We start from the raw sequence: 17,251 nt of genomic DNA on the forward strand, positions 1-17,251 counted from the left end.
CTTTATCTCAGAGTACTATTAATCCTGTAGATGCAATATATCAACCTAGTCCTTTGGAACCTGTGATCAACACAATGCCTTCCCAGACTGTCTTACCTCCAGGTATAGTATTTGAAAAAATGTAATACACATTTATAGATGAGAGAAACTCAATTTATATGGCTGTTGTAGTAATCTTGAAGGGCTCTCTTTAAGTAAGTAAGTAAGTAAAAGAATCACAAAAGAAAAATATAGCCAAAAATGAGCAAGATGAAAGTATTTTTTATATTGGAGCTTTTTAAGTACAATGAAAGGGCTTTTGGTTTTCGAAGTAAGATCGAAGATAAACGTGGTTACTAAGACTTGGATTATGTGGTGGAACAGAATCCTATGATCTAGGTCATGGCTACCAAGGAAAACTTAATATGTTTTGATTTACTTTGAGGTAATCTAGGAATGTTCTGTCTTTGGGTATTTTTGTAGCTCTGAACAAAATAGTTGGTTTCTTCATTGGACTTTGAGATAATGAGAAAGGGAAGGATGCAATTGTGATTCCTACTAATAAGATAGACATAGATATTTTTAAGTTTAGAGTAATAAACAGTATATTTTTTTCCACTGGCAGAGGAGGGCTTAGGACCAACACCTAGCTACCCTGATTCCTTTTACCTTTTTGTTGCATCCAACATTTCTATGTTCTCAATGACGACGTAGTTAAGTCAGAAATTGTACTGGTAAAAGGAAAATCCTTTTTAAAATACTTACGGGAAATCCTTTTGTGAACTTTTGTTCCTTAAAAGAATGAGTTTATTAATACCTCTCATGGGGCTAAAGAGGAAGTACTGTGCCCCATTGTAAAATGATTTTATGTGGTTTACTTTTTGGAAACACTTTATCAGAAGCACTTGCTGGTTTTACAGAGCAGCTGAACTGAGGTATTGGCCTACTTGGACTAGTCTCTTAGTATCCTACCAAGTGTCTCAGTACTCAGTAGCATATCATTGAGTTGAAAGGGGATTGAAGATCAAAAAGGAGTAGTGTGGAGCTTCACTTAATGGACTATAGTTTAAAAAACTACTGGTTTTTAGGATTTTGAATCCCATGCAATTGCACTTAACAGAGCTGTGTTTGGCTTTTTTCACTAACATTTAACGTATTCAAATCTAGAACCTGCTCAGTTGTGTAAGTCAGAGCAACGTCCATCTTCTCTACCAGTTGGACCCGTGTTAGCTACCTTGGGACATCATCAGACTCCAACACCAAATAGTACAGGTATAGATTTGTGTGATTCCTTCTTATGACTTCCCACTCACGTTAAAGATTTGTATTTTATTACTGATGGGGGAAAGGGTGGAGAGATGTGTTGTATATTTTTGTCGAAGGTATCATAGTTTTGTCATTAACAGTTTCACACATTAGTAGTTAGCTTTGTGACTGAACCAGATACTTTGGTAATAACTGTAATTTAAATAAAATATTGCAGGATTTTGTTTACCTCAAGATTTATTTTAAAGATGTGTCTTGGCTTTTTTAAAAAATGTGCTTAAGTTAGTTTTCTTTACTTACAGTAAAGAAATCAGACAGTACAGAAGTGTAGGAAACAGAAGCTGAAAGTCATCTTTACTCTTCCCCCTGTAATTTGCATACATGTATGTGCATATATACCTATGTTGCATTTTTTTATTGTTTTTGTTTTAACCTTTTAAATGAGATCTGTGTTTCTGTGACTTTTCTCTTGTCATTTAGCAGAGAACAGTTAGCTTTCCTTGTTCATACAGTTAAGGCTACAACATTCTTTATACAGCTGCCTGAGTGTTATTACCAGTTTTTCTAATGGGCATTTAGGTTGTTTGCAGTCTTTTCCTATTATAAACAATAATTCAGTGAATATCCTTGTACATCAACTTTTAGCACGGGTATTTTTTAGGATAGATTTATCAATCTTTCACATTTTTGCCATTTTATGGGCAAAAAAGAGGATGCTTCATTATTTATTTGTTTGTTTGTTTGTTTGTTTGTTTGTTTGTTTGTTTTAGTCACGTCCGGCAACGCCAGATCGGGTGCCGACAGGAGGGGGATGCTTCATTTTTAATTGCATTTTTCTTAATTCATTTACACTTATGGTCTTTATTTTTGCTCTTATTTACAGGGATGCTCCCAGTATTATGTTTCTTTCTTGTTTTAAAAGCTGTTAGATTTATGTTGAGTTGTCTGTTGAACCAAACTCATGGGAGCAGTTAGTGCTTTTGACCCTGTTATACCTAAGGCCAAAACCAAACCCACTCTTCAGGAGGTGAGAGAGAAGCTCTTGCTGTGGCCCCACAGATTGCTTTCCTGGGCAGGACTTTTCCTGTGTCCTAATGAATATTACCTAGTGATTTTAGCCTGTTTTGAAATTAGATTTAGTAAAAGTACTGATGCTATTACTTTGGTCTTTAATATTTAACAGTGTGGACAGATAGATACCTTCTAATTTTGAAGGAAAGAAAGCAACTTGAATCTCATGGGAAAATGCTGATAAGCAATTTGAGGCTGAAATGGATTGGCTGGTTTTTTTCCTATATGTTATTACTTATGTCAGCTCTTGTTCATTTGAAAAACAATACCTATGTTTTCTTTTGTTTTTTTTACAAAGAGGGATTATGTCAGAGTTTTGAAATAGCCAAAATTTGTCTATTTGGAAATAAGCTAGTTAGAAATTTTAAAAAAGTGAAAGCTTTTCCTTATGTATGTTACCTTTAGGATAATTAATTAGCTATAAATAATAAGGGTAAATTATTTCAGAATAAGGTATTTCAAAAATACAACATTTTAGGGAAGGTAGATTTAAAGAAATTTAAAAAATTAGTGTGTGATTTATGTCTGGTTTGATATTTTTTCAACCTAATTTCTTCATGGTCTCTATCTTTACCTCTCACAAAAAAACAACTGAGGAAAAAAATAATATTGTTTGCTCTCATAAAGAAAACTCAGTTCTTTTGTTTGTAGTTACCATCGAAACTCATTTTCTTGGTCACACTTTCAGTTGATCACCTCGAGTAATCATTTGTAATCCTTTGTCTTTTTTTATGTATTTCAGTAAGAGAACGTTTCTTTCCCAGCATATTGCTGCTAGTGGGGAGCAGGGAAGAGAATTTAAGGTTATTTGCTAAGATGAACTATCTTTAGATTTTCCACAATAAGCATTACCTTTTTTTTTTTTGAATTGACAGAGTTTTAATGAGGCAAAATTTGACAGTGATATATCATTAGTGTCCCTTTTTTTGAAGATCTAATTGTTTTTTTTTTAATTATCAAATGTACATCACAGTGGTTCAGCAGTCCCCCTTCCCCTCCACACCTCCCCTGCCCACTCCCCTACCCCTTGGTACCACTGAGTCACCTCTCGGTGGTTATGAGTCCAATGTGGTTTTGTTCCATTTGCTTTATTTTTTTATATTCCACAAATAAGTGGAATAATATGGTGTTTGTCTTTCTCTGCCTAGCATTACCTTTTTAGGCAGCAAACTTTTCGTGTTATGTTTTAGACGTATCTTTGTGAGCATCACAACTAAGTGTGGCAGGTAGATATAAGTCTTCTCAGCCTTTCCCTAACTGTTGAAGCATAGACACTGGAATGGGCTACAAATCCACAGGCAGCTCTGGATTCATTTTTATTGTTGCTCTTCTCAATTTCTTCTAGAACTGTGGCTTTGGCTTTTGGATTGCCAGAGTAACTTAATTAAATTCAGTCTCTACCAGGCATCTGTAGCAGTTAGGCATAATTGCCTGAGAGCTCTCGGATGCTCCATAAACACTTGTTAAATTAATAGTAGTAGTCCATTGTTGTGTTTGGTAGAGTGTTACTGCTTTGTCAACAGACAAAAATGAGGTGGTTATCAGAGATTAGGTGTTAGTCTTCTTTCTCTGGAACCCTGTTAATTGCCGTTTTCTTAGACTATTTAGGAACAGAAAGATGTTCCTTCTAGCCCTTTCCTTTTCCATGTTTGTACTGCTCTTGTTTTTCTCTGGCCCTGAGCCCTGGGCACTTGACTTAGGTGGAAAAAAAAGAGGAGTTTAGATGGTGAGTGTTCAGGGCTGTGTGCAGAGCTTTTGTGTTTTCATTTGGCTGTCAAAACATACTGATTAATATGAATGTGTTGTCCTGAACAGTATTTTAACATTCATGTGGTCTTTGATATTCTTTCCATTTTACATTCGCAGTGGCTCACTACTGCATTTTTTAGGTATCTGATCTACAGTGTAAAATGAGAACCTTGGCTTCCCACTGGTACTGATACCTATTGTGGGACTTCTAACACCAGAACTGACACATTGTGATTATAATCAAAAGAGCTCCCTTCCTAATTGTAGGTAATCATAGAATGAGGACATAGCATTTTTTCATTTATTTAAAAGGCTATGTCTAAATCTGTAATGTGATTTGCCTTTTTCTTTATCTAGTTTAAATGTTGATTTTCTTTACAAATAGTATAGGGACTTCTACCAACTTACCTCTCTTAATTTTAGAAAGGTCTGATTTCATTCCATCTTCCAATTTCTTCCCCTGTATTACCAATTGGTCCCTAATTAAAAACTTTCTAACTTCCTAGGCAGTGGGCATTCACCACCTAGTAGCAGTCTCACTTCTCCAAGCCATGTCAACTTGTCTCCAAATACAGTCCCAGAGTTCTCGTATTCCAGCAGTGAAGATGAATTCTATGATGCTGATGAATTCCATCAAAGTGGCTCATCCCCAAAGCGCTTAATAGAGTAAGTATATGACTGTATTTAAACAATCTCCTGATCTTTAAAAATGTAATTTGATATTGAGACTAGTATAAATGACAGTTATAAGTTATTATTTGGGAAGTAACAAAAGAGTTTATTTTTAATTGGCTTATTGAGCAAAGCCTGTAAGAATGTTGATTTTACTTCTGACTTAAATGGAAGAAATTAGCATCAGCTATATAGTAACATGCCATTGTTGTTAATTGTGCTCTGGGCATTTGTTCTGTAGCACCAACATTAGGAAAGGGTAAAATGATAGTAAGCTAGGAATTGTTATACAAATAAGAGATTATTGTTGTTTGTGTTAGAGTGGAGATACTGAACATCTGTAAGCTAGGCACTATAATAGGTGGAAGGCTGACACAGAAGTGAAAAAAGACCCAGGCCCTGCCCTCATAGAACTTGTAGTCTGTTGGGGAGAAAAAAAGGCATTTATAATCCAGTAGGGTACATGCTGTGGTACAAACAAGCACAGAAAGCCATAGGACCATTTTGAAGTCCTGACAGGTCAGGGAAGGATTCACAGAGGAGAGAGGGGATATGGTTCCAAGGGGAGATGCAGATAAGAAGTGAGAACGGACATGGGGGTGAGAAGAGGAGAGGAGAAATGGCAGTGTTCTCATGGAGATGGAACTCTATTGAGAAAGATCTGGGGGCAAGAGGAGCTTGGTTTCTTTGGGGAGCTGTAAGTTGTTGAGTGTGGCTGTAGCATAAGTTGGGGGAGTGGTTTAAAAAAATGATATAGAATAAGTTGTTACAAGTATGTTGGGAATCTTTAGTCTTTTACACATTCTGAACAAATGATGGCAATTGCTGGCCAAGTCTGCATTCTAGAAAAATAGATTTGCCTAAATTGTATAGAATTGCATGCAGTGGGAACTGCTAGGTAGGGAAAGCAGCCAAAGCTGGGTTGTAAATAGAAAAATGTTGATTACCTGATCTAAGGTAATAGCATGGGAATGGAGGAAAGAGTGTGGATTCCAGAGATACTAAGCAGGCAGATTTTAACAGATACTGATGATAGGTTTTTCCCTCATTAGAGGATACTTGTCCTATTTTATGCCATTGAATTAAGGCTAGCTATGTTGCATTGTACAGAAAAGGCTTTTACATTTAAAGTCATTTACATAATAGCTAATAAGCAAAATTCTTTTTATTCCTACTGCTATTTAGGTTGCTGTGGTTAAGGCTTTGGATTTTGGAATCTCAGAAATTTATGTTCTGAGTCTGTTTTGCTTCAAAAGTTATTTAACCTATGTAATCCTCAGTTTCCTCATTTTACAAATGAGGATAGTAATAGTTTCAACTTGAAGGGGTCATTATGAACATATGAATGGAAATAATGTCAAGTGCCTAATGTAGTGTCCAGCATATAATAAGCACACAATAAAAGATAGCTGTTATAGAAAGCAAATTAATATTTATTTGCTTCAGTGTTACTTGTGTTGTAGATACAGTTGGCTTAGATTTTGTTGGGTTTTTTTTTTTTCCCCAGCTCTACTGCTTTCTCAGGATTTGGTACTGTTGTTACAGTATGAATTTTGCTTTCGTGAGACTACAAATTTGGAAATGATTGTATGTGAATTTGCAAGCTTAGTACCATCGACCAGTCCTTAGACCCTGAACATGGTTTCTTTTAATAAATATTGTGTAAAACTCTAGTTCTCTTGTGTGCACATGAACTAAGAAACACAGCATTCATACATAATTGTATCAGAACTGCTCAAAATCTCAAAATTTATAAGAAAAATGACTATACTGGTTCAGGAAATTTTGTGACTTAATGACGGAGGGCAAATTCAGCTTTTGAATATGGGAAAAAGTGAAATATGTGTGATTAGGTAGACACACATTGTTAAGACATGAGATTTTAGTTAATGAGGAGGGATTTCAACCCACAACTCAAGAAGGCCAGTTTAGCAGAAAGGGTTTGGTTTAGCTTGTTTGTTTCTTAATGTTGTATGTGGGAAATGAACTATTGAGAAACCATTATTAGCAGTTTGCCAATAGAAATTTCACTTTAGTTTTGAAATACATTTTTTCATGAGAGTAGGACTTCGAAGAAAATAAGGATTTAGAAGAAAATTCTATAGTAAAGGTTATTTTTGATGTTTCAAGTGTTCCATCAGTTTTCTTTAAACAGATCTAAGGACAGTCTCTTAACATTGAACATTAACTTGTTATTCTAAACAAAGTACACTTGAATATCAAAGTGGGCTCATCTGTCTATCCTCTAGAAGCATAAAACTACACTCAGTAAAAGCTTGAGAATATGTGGTTATCCTCCTTATAATATTACTGATACTCTTTGCCCCAGTTTCAGGACTTCTCCTGAAAATTTTATGAAATAGAAAAAATTTTAATGCTTATCAGTTGTACCTGTAACAGACATGTCTAAAAAGCCACCTGCAGGCTCCTGAGACTTTTCTCTTTTCTTCTTCTTATAAGCTTCCTTCTCTGTGCTCTCTCTCAGGGCCCACAAAAAACACAGCTTATGAACCTCGTATTTGAAGAGTTAAGGTCTGTGTCCAACTCATTCACTCTGCTTTCCTTTTCTCCCTTAATTTCATGCTCTCCTTACATGCCCTGATCTAGATTCTCAAACCGGTAGAGACTACAGGTGTTTTATTTGGCCAGCAGAATGTGTGTTGACTTTTTCTGTTTTTACTTTTTATTTCATTTAAATTTTTTTTGACTATGGCCTTAAACTCCTTCAAATGAAGTGTGCTGACTGCAGGTGTGTGCACTGTTTCATGACCTGGCCTGTTCCCGGCCAGTGCAGGCAGTGGGCTTGTGACACCTGATGGTCATTACATGTTACTACTAGCTTTCTAACTTGGGTCAAGTTTCTGAAGCTACTGTTTCTCTGGGTCTGAAGGAAGAAAACTTAAAAGCTTAACTCCTTTCACTGTTCAGCTTTTAAAGAACTACTACTGTATGGTTTGGCACATTTCAAACTAGAGGAACGTGCATGTTACTTGTGTTTGAACATGCGTGTTGGAAAAGAATTTGTGCTTTGGAGCCAGACATGCATTTGAAATGGCTCTACTACTTACCAACTGTGTGACCTTCAGTCAGTCACTGAAACTCAGAGCATCTGTATATGATGAGAAAAATCCTGTGTACTTTGTAGGGTTGTTATGAAGGTTAGATCGTTAAGGAGATAAACACAGTGTTCAGCGCATGTTGGGTACTTAGTAAAACTTTGGATTTCATTGTTGTTATTATAGTTAAGTTCAGAGTTTACTTTTTTGCCTTTATTTATGATCTTATGATTAAATTCCATACATATTAGCCTATGGTTGATAAACCTTTCCTGTATGCTTACCATTTTTGTCAGTGTTGCTGTTATTTTTTAGTCTTTATTTTCACAAATGAGGTAAATTATAAAGTGGATAAATGAGAATTTATCTCGTTTCTTCCATTTTAAGCATTTCACTTGATCCAGACATGGTTTCTAACCTGAGTGAGAAGGAAAAGCACAGCATAAATAGATCTGACCTTTGAAATTGCATCTAAAGTAAGATACATGTGTTAAAGGATTTGGGGGTTTTTGACCAAAGGATTGACTCTGTTTTGATGATGTATCAAAGAGCCACAAGACATTTTGAAGATAATTTTCATGCAGCTCTTTTATTTAATGATAATTTGGTTTCTTTTACCTAGGTCTTTTACTCATATTTTCCATTGACTCTCAAAACTGGTGAGGTAGACATTAGTTACAGTACCTTGTGATGTATACTACTAAATTATCAAAGAAGCAATATTTAGTTACCTAGGGATTTTTGAAAAGTAGATTGAAAGAAGGTAAGTAGCCAGGACAAACTGTTTACATTGGAATACATAGTACTCTAAAATTCTAATATTAGAATGTTATAATACTCTAATGTTTCTAATATAGGCAGAGCACAGAGGTTTCTTAGGTTAGGGAAATTATTTTCTATAATACTACAATGGTGGATACTTATCAGTATATGTTTGTCAAATTCCCTGTAGAATGGGCAATGCCAAGAGTGAATCCTAAGGTAAACTGTGGACTTTAGGCAATGATGTATCAGTGTAGGCCCATCAGTGGTTACAAGTGTAATACTCTGGTGCCCATGCTGATAGTGGGAGAGGTGCTGTACAAGTGGGAACTCTGTACTTTCTGCTCAGTTTTGCTGTGAACCTAAAAGTGCTCTAAAATAACAAATTAAGTAACCAAAGGTAATCAGGGCAAACTGTTTAAATTAGAATCATGTTTTGCATCTATAAATTTGTAGTAAAAGACTGAATATAACATGAATGTGCCATTTTATAAATAATATCTGCAGTGTGAGAAATATGGTTTCTATTTTTACACTTAATAAATAAACTGTGCCTTTGAATATTCCTTTATTAATATACAAATACTAATCCTGGGTATTATAATCACAGGTATAATAATATAATAGAGGAAGCTTTTACCAGCTCATAGTACCAGTAACCATAGATTCACTTGTGAAAAGTAGTATGTTTTTTATTCTCTAACTTTAAATACAGTTTTTTAAGTAGTGAGAAGAGTGTTAAATACTAATGTGGGCTTTTACCAAAGGATCTCAGAATATAGACAAGCCATCCTACTGAGACTAAGCAATTGACTTGCCGTTATCTACATTAACTCTAATTTTAAACTTAGAAACAGAGGCAAAATCTTACTAATTTTTGACAGCCTGTCAGCATGGCTTATGCAGAAAGCAAAAGACAAGATACCTTGTCATTGGATGGTACAGTTTATAGCCTCAGGGCGAGGGTGAGAGGGAGAGCTGGAAAGTGTACACACGTATGTATGTGCCCAGCTAACCCGAAGAGCCTGGTTTCTTGCTCTCAGGTATCTCACCTAAGTGTTTTAAATAACTTTATTGGTTAATTAATGTCTTACTATGATTCTAAATTTCCTTCAAAACCTTAAGAAAGTGATTAACGTTTTTTTAGTTCCTCTGGATCTGCCTCAGTCTTGACACACAGCAGCTCAGGAAATAGTCTAAAGCGCCCAGATACCACAGAATCACTTAATTCTTCTATGTCCAATGGAACAAGTGATGCTGGTAAGTGACCTTTCTTTGACAATTTAACTTTTTTCTTAAGAACATTGGTTTGGAAAAAAATTGTAACTGGTAGCAGCACAGATTGGCCCAGTTGCGCACCATTTTATGAAGATCTGTTTTGTTGTAGATCTTTTTGATTCACATGATGATAGAGATGATGAAGGCGAGGCAGGGTCGGTGGAAGAGCACAAGAGCGTTATCATGCATCTCCTGTCACAGGTTAGGCTTGGAATGGATCTTACTAAGGTAGGAATCAACTTTGGTGTTCATTGTAAGCCTATAATGTGTATGTGTGGATCCTCAGTGCTGAGTAGTAAGTGTGCCTGCGAATGTAGCATGATGACAACTTCTGTTTATACTTCTGTCTTGTTGTGATTTAATATATATGTAGAAGAGTAAACTGAAAAATTTTATTAATGGATGATATAAGTAAAGCTAGAATAATTTCATAGAGATAATATGTATGGATTGTACTAAGATTTGGATTATCTTGGGGGTGAACAAAGAGCAGTATTGGACAGTAGTTAGTAGTATTGAACAATATTGGACAGTATTGGTTAGTAGTTAAGATGAAACCTAGAGAGTAGTGTAGTTGCACAGAATCAAAATGAGCAGAGTTCTCAATTTGGGATTAGGGGACCTATATTTGCATCCTGCTTCTTCTGTTTAAGCAAGCCCCTTCCTCTGTGGTCTTTACATTTCTCATACGCAAAATACTTCAGGGGCTATTGTAAAGATTGGAACAGGGATTGAATGGGAAATTGTATGACACACATAAAATTATTGTGACCTGGATTTGAATTTGAATTTAAACTTGGTGCTCTAAACTGAAGGCCCTTTTGATTTAGGAGACTGGTGTAAAGGGTGCCTTTGTATATCCCTGCCACTGTGCTAGAAGCCTCATCCTTGCACTTTATTCTCACCATAGCACCGCAAAAGTGAGTGTTCTTGTTAACGCCATTGTACAGGTGAGGAAACTAAAACTTACAGATGTTATGTAACTTGGTAAGTCCTAGTAAGTGGCAGAATGGAGGTTCTAATGTGGCCTGGCATTTCAAAACCTGTAATCTTTGTCTTAAAAGACTTCATATTGGTTAAATTACTATTCTACCCAACTTCCAAAGGTTAATAAAATTTAGGATTCTCACTTTTGCTGTGACCAGACAGTTCAGTGCTGTAGTTTTTGTCGGTCACGACTTCATTTTGGTTTTGGAGTTAGAGGGCTATTAAGAAAAAAGCTAAACTTTAATACTTTCTAATAAGTCTCTGTAATAAAAAATTTTACCCCAAATGTAAATGAGAAACACAAGGATCGCACTAATTTGTAGAACCCAGTGTACTTGCCAGGCATGTTCTAGGTGAGAGAATATTTGCAGAAACTTACTTCCAGAGTTTTTTTCAGTGATCATTAGATTGCATAATTGCTGGAACAAAATTGTCACTTTGAATTTGAAAGTTATACCTTAATTTTGTAGTGTTGTAATGTTGACATCTACAATATATTTCTTTTCTATATCTTTCACCTTGATTGGTTTTGGTCTCCAGTAATGGAAGACCCACCTAAAGGTAACTTGAATACTACATTTATTGTATCACAATGAGAAGTCTGGAAGTAGAGTAGTTCCAGGATTGATTAATTTGGTAGGTCATCAATGTGAGAAGAGACCTAGGTTCCTTCAGTCTCTGTGTTCCGCCATCCTTAGCTTGCTGACTCTCACACTCAGTCTTGTCTCTCTGTCAGTGTGAAATGGCTGCCACACTGCCTATCATCATCATCCTTATACAGATATGTTAAGAGGCAGAAAAGTAATCGTTTCCAGGATTTTGTTGTTATTAGGAAGGACATTCTTTTCCATAAGTGGAGCCAGAGCTAGACAATTGGCAAAGGAGGTTAAATGATTGGTTTAGATTAATCCACATTCACCCACTGAGATCTGCATGGACTCTCATGACTCCCATAGTCTGAACCTGAGCTGAATCAAAGTTCTGTTACTGGGGATGAAACAGGACTTGGCATAGGCAACCAAAAGTGTCTGCCACGATCAAGTTTAATTCTTGCCTCACATGATTTCCTCAGCCAGATAATCCATATTTGGGTCCATAGCCACTAAAAGCTTGTTACATTATGAATGATATATAATAATTGTGTTTTTTTACCAAATGTGTTAAAAAATAGCTATTTTAGAAATCTTTATTGGTACAAACAAAAGGCTATGATTGCCAATAGATTCTTAAATCTTGATTCCTTTCATGTATTCCAAAATATTACAATAATGCCTTAAATTTGTATCTCATTCTCCTATTTGTAAAAATAATTTCTCACTTCAGATATGTTCTAAAAAAGAGTTATTTTCCAAAATATGTTGTAGTATTTGGAAATACTATAAGGTCACATCCCATTTACCTTATTTGGTTTTCAAAACAATCCTAAGATATAAGCAGGACATGTAATTAACCTCTTTTTCAGAAACTTTTAGAGAAGGAGTTAATATCCCAGGGCTGTCTACACCTAAGAAGTGGAAGAATAAGTACTTGAAGCCAGTTCAAAGACAGCCAAGCCTACCTCACTATCATCATTGTTCCAGGAGCTTCACATAATGACATGTATCAATATAGTGCTAAACATAACACTGAAGAGATCTGTTGAATGAGAATTCTCAAGAAAAATTTTATGTAGAGAGAAAAAAGTTTTGATTACACATCAAATCAAATTTTAAGTTTTTTGGCTGTTTCTTTTTTTGAATTGCCTATTCATTTCTTTTGTCTGTTTTTCTGCTGTCAGTAGTAATCTTTTTCTTGTTGATTTGTAAGAGCTGTTTATATATTAAAGGTATTTACCCCTGTTTGTTCTTCAGCAATCGTATATGACAATTTATAATTTCCGTGTTCTCTTAAGAGTGGTAGGAAGTTGCAGTACTTGAGATACTAGATTATGAACATATGTGTCCTGTGGAAGAAAATGTTTACTTAAAATTTAAACTCTGGAGTCTGATAACAAACATATTCTAAATGTTGTAGCCATAGTCTCCCTTTCTAAGCTTGTGTTCCATCAGCCCCATTATACTCTTTATATTCCCATCTACACTGGTCCATCGTCAATCCTTGTCACACCCCATTTCCTGTCTCCATGTCCTTTTTTCCCTCCCATACCCATGTCCTGTTTTCAGTTTTCTTCTCTCTCTTTTGCAGCCTTATTCTTCTCCAGGGCTTTTCTCTAGTGCCATCTCAATAAATCGTTTTCCAGCTCTGACCACATTCTTATTCCCTAAACAGAATGTAGTCTTACCTTTCCTGAATTTCCAGGGCACTTGGAGCATCTCTTGTATGGTATTTTCACATTCTACCTAAAATTTAAATGCCAGTAATCTCTCATACTTACTTTTGCCTCCTTTATAGCATTTGACACAGAGTCTTGGATATGGTAGATACACAGTCATGACTAGATTTAAAGAAATGTCTGCTTACTGTGGTGTTCCATGATGAGTAATTAATAATCTAATAAACATTTCAAAAACTCTTCCATACTCTGATGAATCTGATGAAATTCTTACTTTAGTGGTTATTCCTAACCTTTCTCATTCCTTCATGCCATATTCCAATTTCCTACTTTTTTTTACTTTGTCCTTTGCCCCATTCCCAGCCTCTTCATGGGCTCCACCCCATGGTAGAAAGAGTTCATTCATTCCCATCTTTATTCTCTTCTTCTTTTTGTTTATTCCTTCAAATGCTTATGTAAAAATTTCTCACCATGTTAACAGTAGCCAAGAATGCAAGTATGAATGAAGTGTGTAGTCATTGCATTCTAGATGTTCTTTGTTTATTTGAGGGCACAGTAAGCAGATGAATTTTGTAATGCACTTAATGATATTAGAGAAGCATGAGTCGAGAGGACAGTGCACAGAGCCCCCTGCCCCAAAGCCAGACAGAGCAAATTTCGAATTTCACCTTAATAATGGAGCAGTGAGAAAATTTTTCACCCTCTTTGAGCTTCATTTTTTACTATAAAATAGAGATCATAATTTTTTCATAAGAGGATTGTGGTACAGTTTAGTAAGATAATGTGTATGTAATTACACAATAACCTACTACCAGCAGGTAGTAGGCATCAAAGGGTTGCTATTGAGTAGTTGTCATACTGAATCAGGGAGCTAAAAGGAGATTGCACTGAGAAGCAACATTTGAACACTCAAAACCAGTTGTCTTTTTCTCATCTGCTGGGCAGGTTAAGGGGCATTTCTGCATCAGAGCAGTTTGGGAAGTAGGTATCAGAAGCATGCCTGGACAGTACTTGGTGGGTGTTACTATGATTGGAATGAGTTTTTGTTTTTGTTTTTTTTTCAGTTCAGCAATCTGTTTATCTGTAGTGGAATTTGATCTTCAAGGATCAAATGTGTATGTTTTTCAGGTAGTTCTTCCAACATTTATTCTTGAAAGAAGATCTCTTTTAGAAATGTATGCAGACTTTTTTGCACATCCGGACCTGTTTGTGAGGTATTTGACCAAATACAGTAGTTGCCAATTTTTTAAGATGTTACTCCAGAGCTTTCTGCCTTTGCATGATAGGTAGACTCCTTTTTGTTTTTCAAACATTTCTGGGGAAAAGTGGCATTGTATATATGGTTTATATTACATGCCTATTTGGTTAGGTTATATGGTAGTGATACTGTTAGGCAGCCAAGTTAAACACTTTTAAAAAATCTTGAGAGGCTACTAATAGATAGCCAGCATTTACAGAGCTGAGACTCTAAGCTTAGTTTATCCAGGGTTGGTAATCACTGTTAAATTATTTGCACCATATGCTTATGATGACCAGTTAACTGAGTTCACCCAACCTTTCTAGAGCATCGGTTGTTTGCAAGGCACTGTGCTATGAGCTGGAGAAACAAAAAGTCAGTATTTGTCCTTGAGGAGCTCAGATGTTAGTGTCCAGATTAGACTGGTTCATAAAATTTAAATATATAGCTTGCTATATTAGATATATTTACAAAGGACAGAGGTAATCTAAAGGTGGGATTAACTCATAAGGAGGTGAGTTTACATTGCTTCTCAGTGGTAAGCAAGAAAGTTTTCTTTTTAATGGGAGTGTTCTAATCTGTCTCCTCTGATTGCATTCCTTGGCCTTGAACTGTCGCTTACTAAAGTCAAATACAAATTACTGAGGTTTCACAGTGGGTAGGCACATTGGCTGGCACTGATCTATATCTTTACTTCTTGAAGATTTAAGAGAATGATTAACCAACATCCAAAGGGCAGAAATTTAAATAAATATGTTACTGTTTAATACATAAATGAACAAATAAAATGTAAACATTTATTGGTAATGTGTAAGTAACGATGGAAAGTACCAGTTATTTGTTAGATTTGAGATTAAGGATATTTTTTATGATGAAAATGTAAACTTGAGATCGCTAGAGGAACCCCTTAAAAAATACGAAAGTATAGCTAAAAAGCCAAAAGGTAAGATTAAATGGCATTTAAAAATACTCAAAGGGGCAAAGAAAAAACAGATACAAAGAAGATAGAGGTAAACCCAGCTATATCAGTAATTACATTAAATGCAAATTGCATTACATTTAAGAGGACAGTGATTTTCACAGTGGATAAAAACACAGGATCCATCTATATGCTATTTACAAGAGAGAGTTTAAACATGAAGACACTGATTGGTTAGAAGTAAAAGAACAGACACAGTCAACCATGCAAAATCCTAATTATTAACAAAGCTGGTGTCACTGTATTAGTATCAGACAAAGTAGACTTTTTAAGACAAGTAGCAGGGACAAATAGGGATATTTCATATGATAAAAGAATCAATTTATCAAGAGTAGATAATAATCCTAAATGGGTACCTATTAACACAGCTTCAAAAATAATACATGCAGCAAAATTAAAGGGAGAAGTAGACAAATACATGATCATGGTTGGAAATTCCGCCCTCATGAATTGATTGAACAGTGGCTCCCTACGTGTGCTCTGCCACTTTCCCCATCCCTGCTCCCCCAAGAAAATCAGTAATGCTACAGACGACTGAAATAGCACGGTCAATCATCTTGATCCAGTTGACCTTTCTCAACACTACTAAACAGTTTGTATAGCACAGTCTTTTCAAGTATACATGGAGCCTTTATCAAAATAGACCATATGCTGGGAAGACTTAATTTAAAATGATTGGAATCAAACAATATTCTCTGACCATGAAGTAATTAAATTAGAGATCAATAAAGCAGGTATACCTAGGAAAACTGATTGTCAATTAAACAATGCATTTATATGAAGTTCTAGAACAAGCTAAACTAATACATGGTGCCAGCAACCAGAAGCAGCATTTGCCTTGGGGTGAGGAGTAGGGATTGCTTGGAAAGGGGCATAGGAAGAGCGTGGTGGTGATGGAAATGTTCTGTATTTTGATCATATCATGATGAATTAAATGGATATATACATTTGTCAGATTGAACAAACCAAACATTTAAGGCTGGTGTGTTTAATTATGCACACTGTGCCTCAATTCTAAAAAGAAACTTTGAGGTGGCTCTTGGTCCTGGCTCCCCTTGGCCTGGTTGATGGGCCATGTTGAGGCTTGTTACATCAGCTTGTATACTGTTGAGAAGCAGAACATGAAATGTTGTCTTTATCCTTTGCAGCATTAGTGACCAGAAGGATGCCAGAGAGCGAATGGTTCAGGTTGTGAAATGGTACCTCTCAGCCTTTCATGCCGGAAGGAAAGGATCAGTTGCCAAAAAGCCATACAACCCTATTTTGGGTGAGATCTTTCAGTGTCATTGGACATTACCAAATGATACTGAGGAGAATGCAGTGAGTTCTGCCCTTATGTTTTTAATTATCTAAACTCATGCACTGATTGAGGGTTTCATTTTGTTTGGGGGCAGATAATGATAAAAACAATGAGCAAAGATGCTCACTACCCATAACAGCCTTGTTACCACATATTTTGAATATAGTGAGCCAAGGGGAAAGAGTGGCATAAGATGATGATAGAGATTCAAATTTAGAAATCAGACCATGCAAGGCCTTGTGGACCATAATACGGCTTATCAGAATCACATTTTTGAAAAGATCATCATAATGATTTTGTGAAAAACATTTGGAAAGGGCAAATTGGAAAGGGCAAAAATACAGGCAAAGATACCCTTGAGGAAGCTTTGCATTATTCTAGGAGAAACGTGGTTGATCGAAGCTGTACTGGAAGGTGGACCTAATGGATGGATTGGGGGAGGTAAAAGAGGGGCAGGCAGCATGGAGTCCTTGCATGTGGGCTTTAGTGGTTGGTTCGTGCCTTTTACTAAAAAGGAGAAGATTGGGTTTGAGGAGGGAAAAATCAAGAACCCTAATTTGAAATACAAAGTAATGAGGGTCTGTTAGACATGTAAATGGAGCTCTCAAGTAGGGAGTTAGAATTTTAAGAGTCTTGAGTTCAA

At 35.9% G+C, this 17,251-nt stretch overlaps 1 protein-coding gene across 6 annotated transcripts in view; it reads left to right on the forward strand.

Moving 5' to 3' along the window:
* OSBPL9 (oxysterol binding protein like 9) overlaps window positions 1-17,251 on the forward strand; it is a 185,040-nt gene that overhangs the window by 159,611 nt on the left and 8,178 nt on the right. For all 6 annotated transcript variants that reach the window (XR_012130161.1, XM_073233919.1, XM_073233920.1 and 3 more), the window contains 7 exons: window positions 12-102; window positions 1,147-1,251; window positions 4,572-4,731; window positions 9,703-9,815; window positions 9,943-10,061; window positions 14,221-14,306; window positions 16,457-16,628. Coding sequence is in view for 5 of the 6 variants with exons in the window: in XM_073233919.1 (XP_073090020.1) it covers window positions 12-102; window positions 1,147-1,251; window positions 4,572-4,731; window positions 9,703-9,815; window positions 9,943-10,061; window positions 14,221-14,306; window positions 16,457-16,628 (846 nt within the window). In the remaining variant the exon portion in view is untranslated. The remainder of the gene's footprint in view (window positions 1-11; window positions 103-1,146; window positions 1,252-4,571; window positions 4,732-9,702; window positions 9,816-9,942; window positions 10,062-14,220; window positions 14,307-16,456; window positions 16,629-17,251) is intronic.

Source organism: Manis javanica, chromosome 4, assembly GCF_040802235.1.
Source record: "Manis javanica isolate MJ-LG chromosome 4, MJ_LKY, whole genome shotgun sequence".
In the NCBI taxonomy this organism is placed as follows: Eukaryota; Metazoa; Chordata; class Mammalia; order Pholidota; family Manidae; genus Manis; species Manis javanica.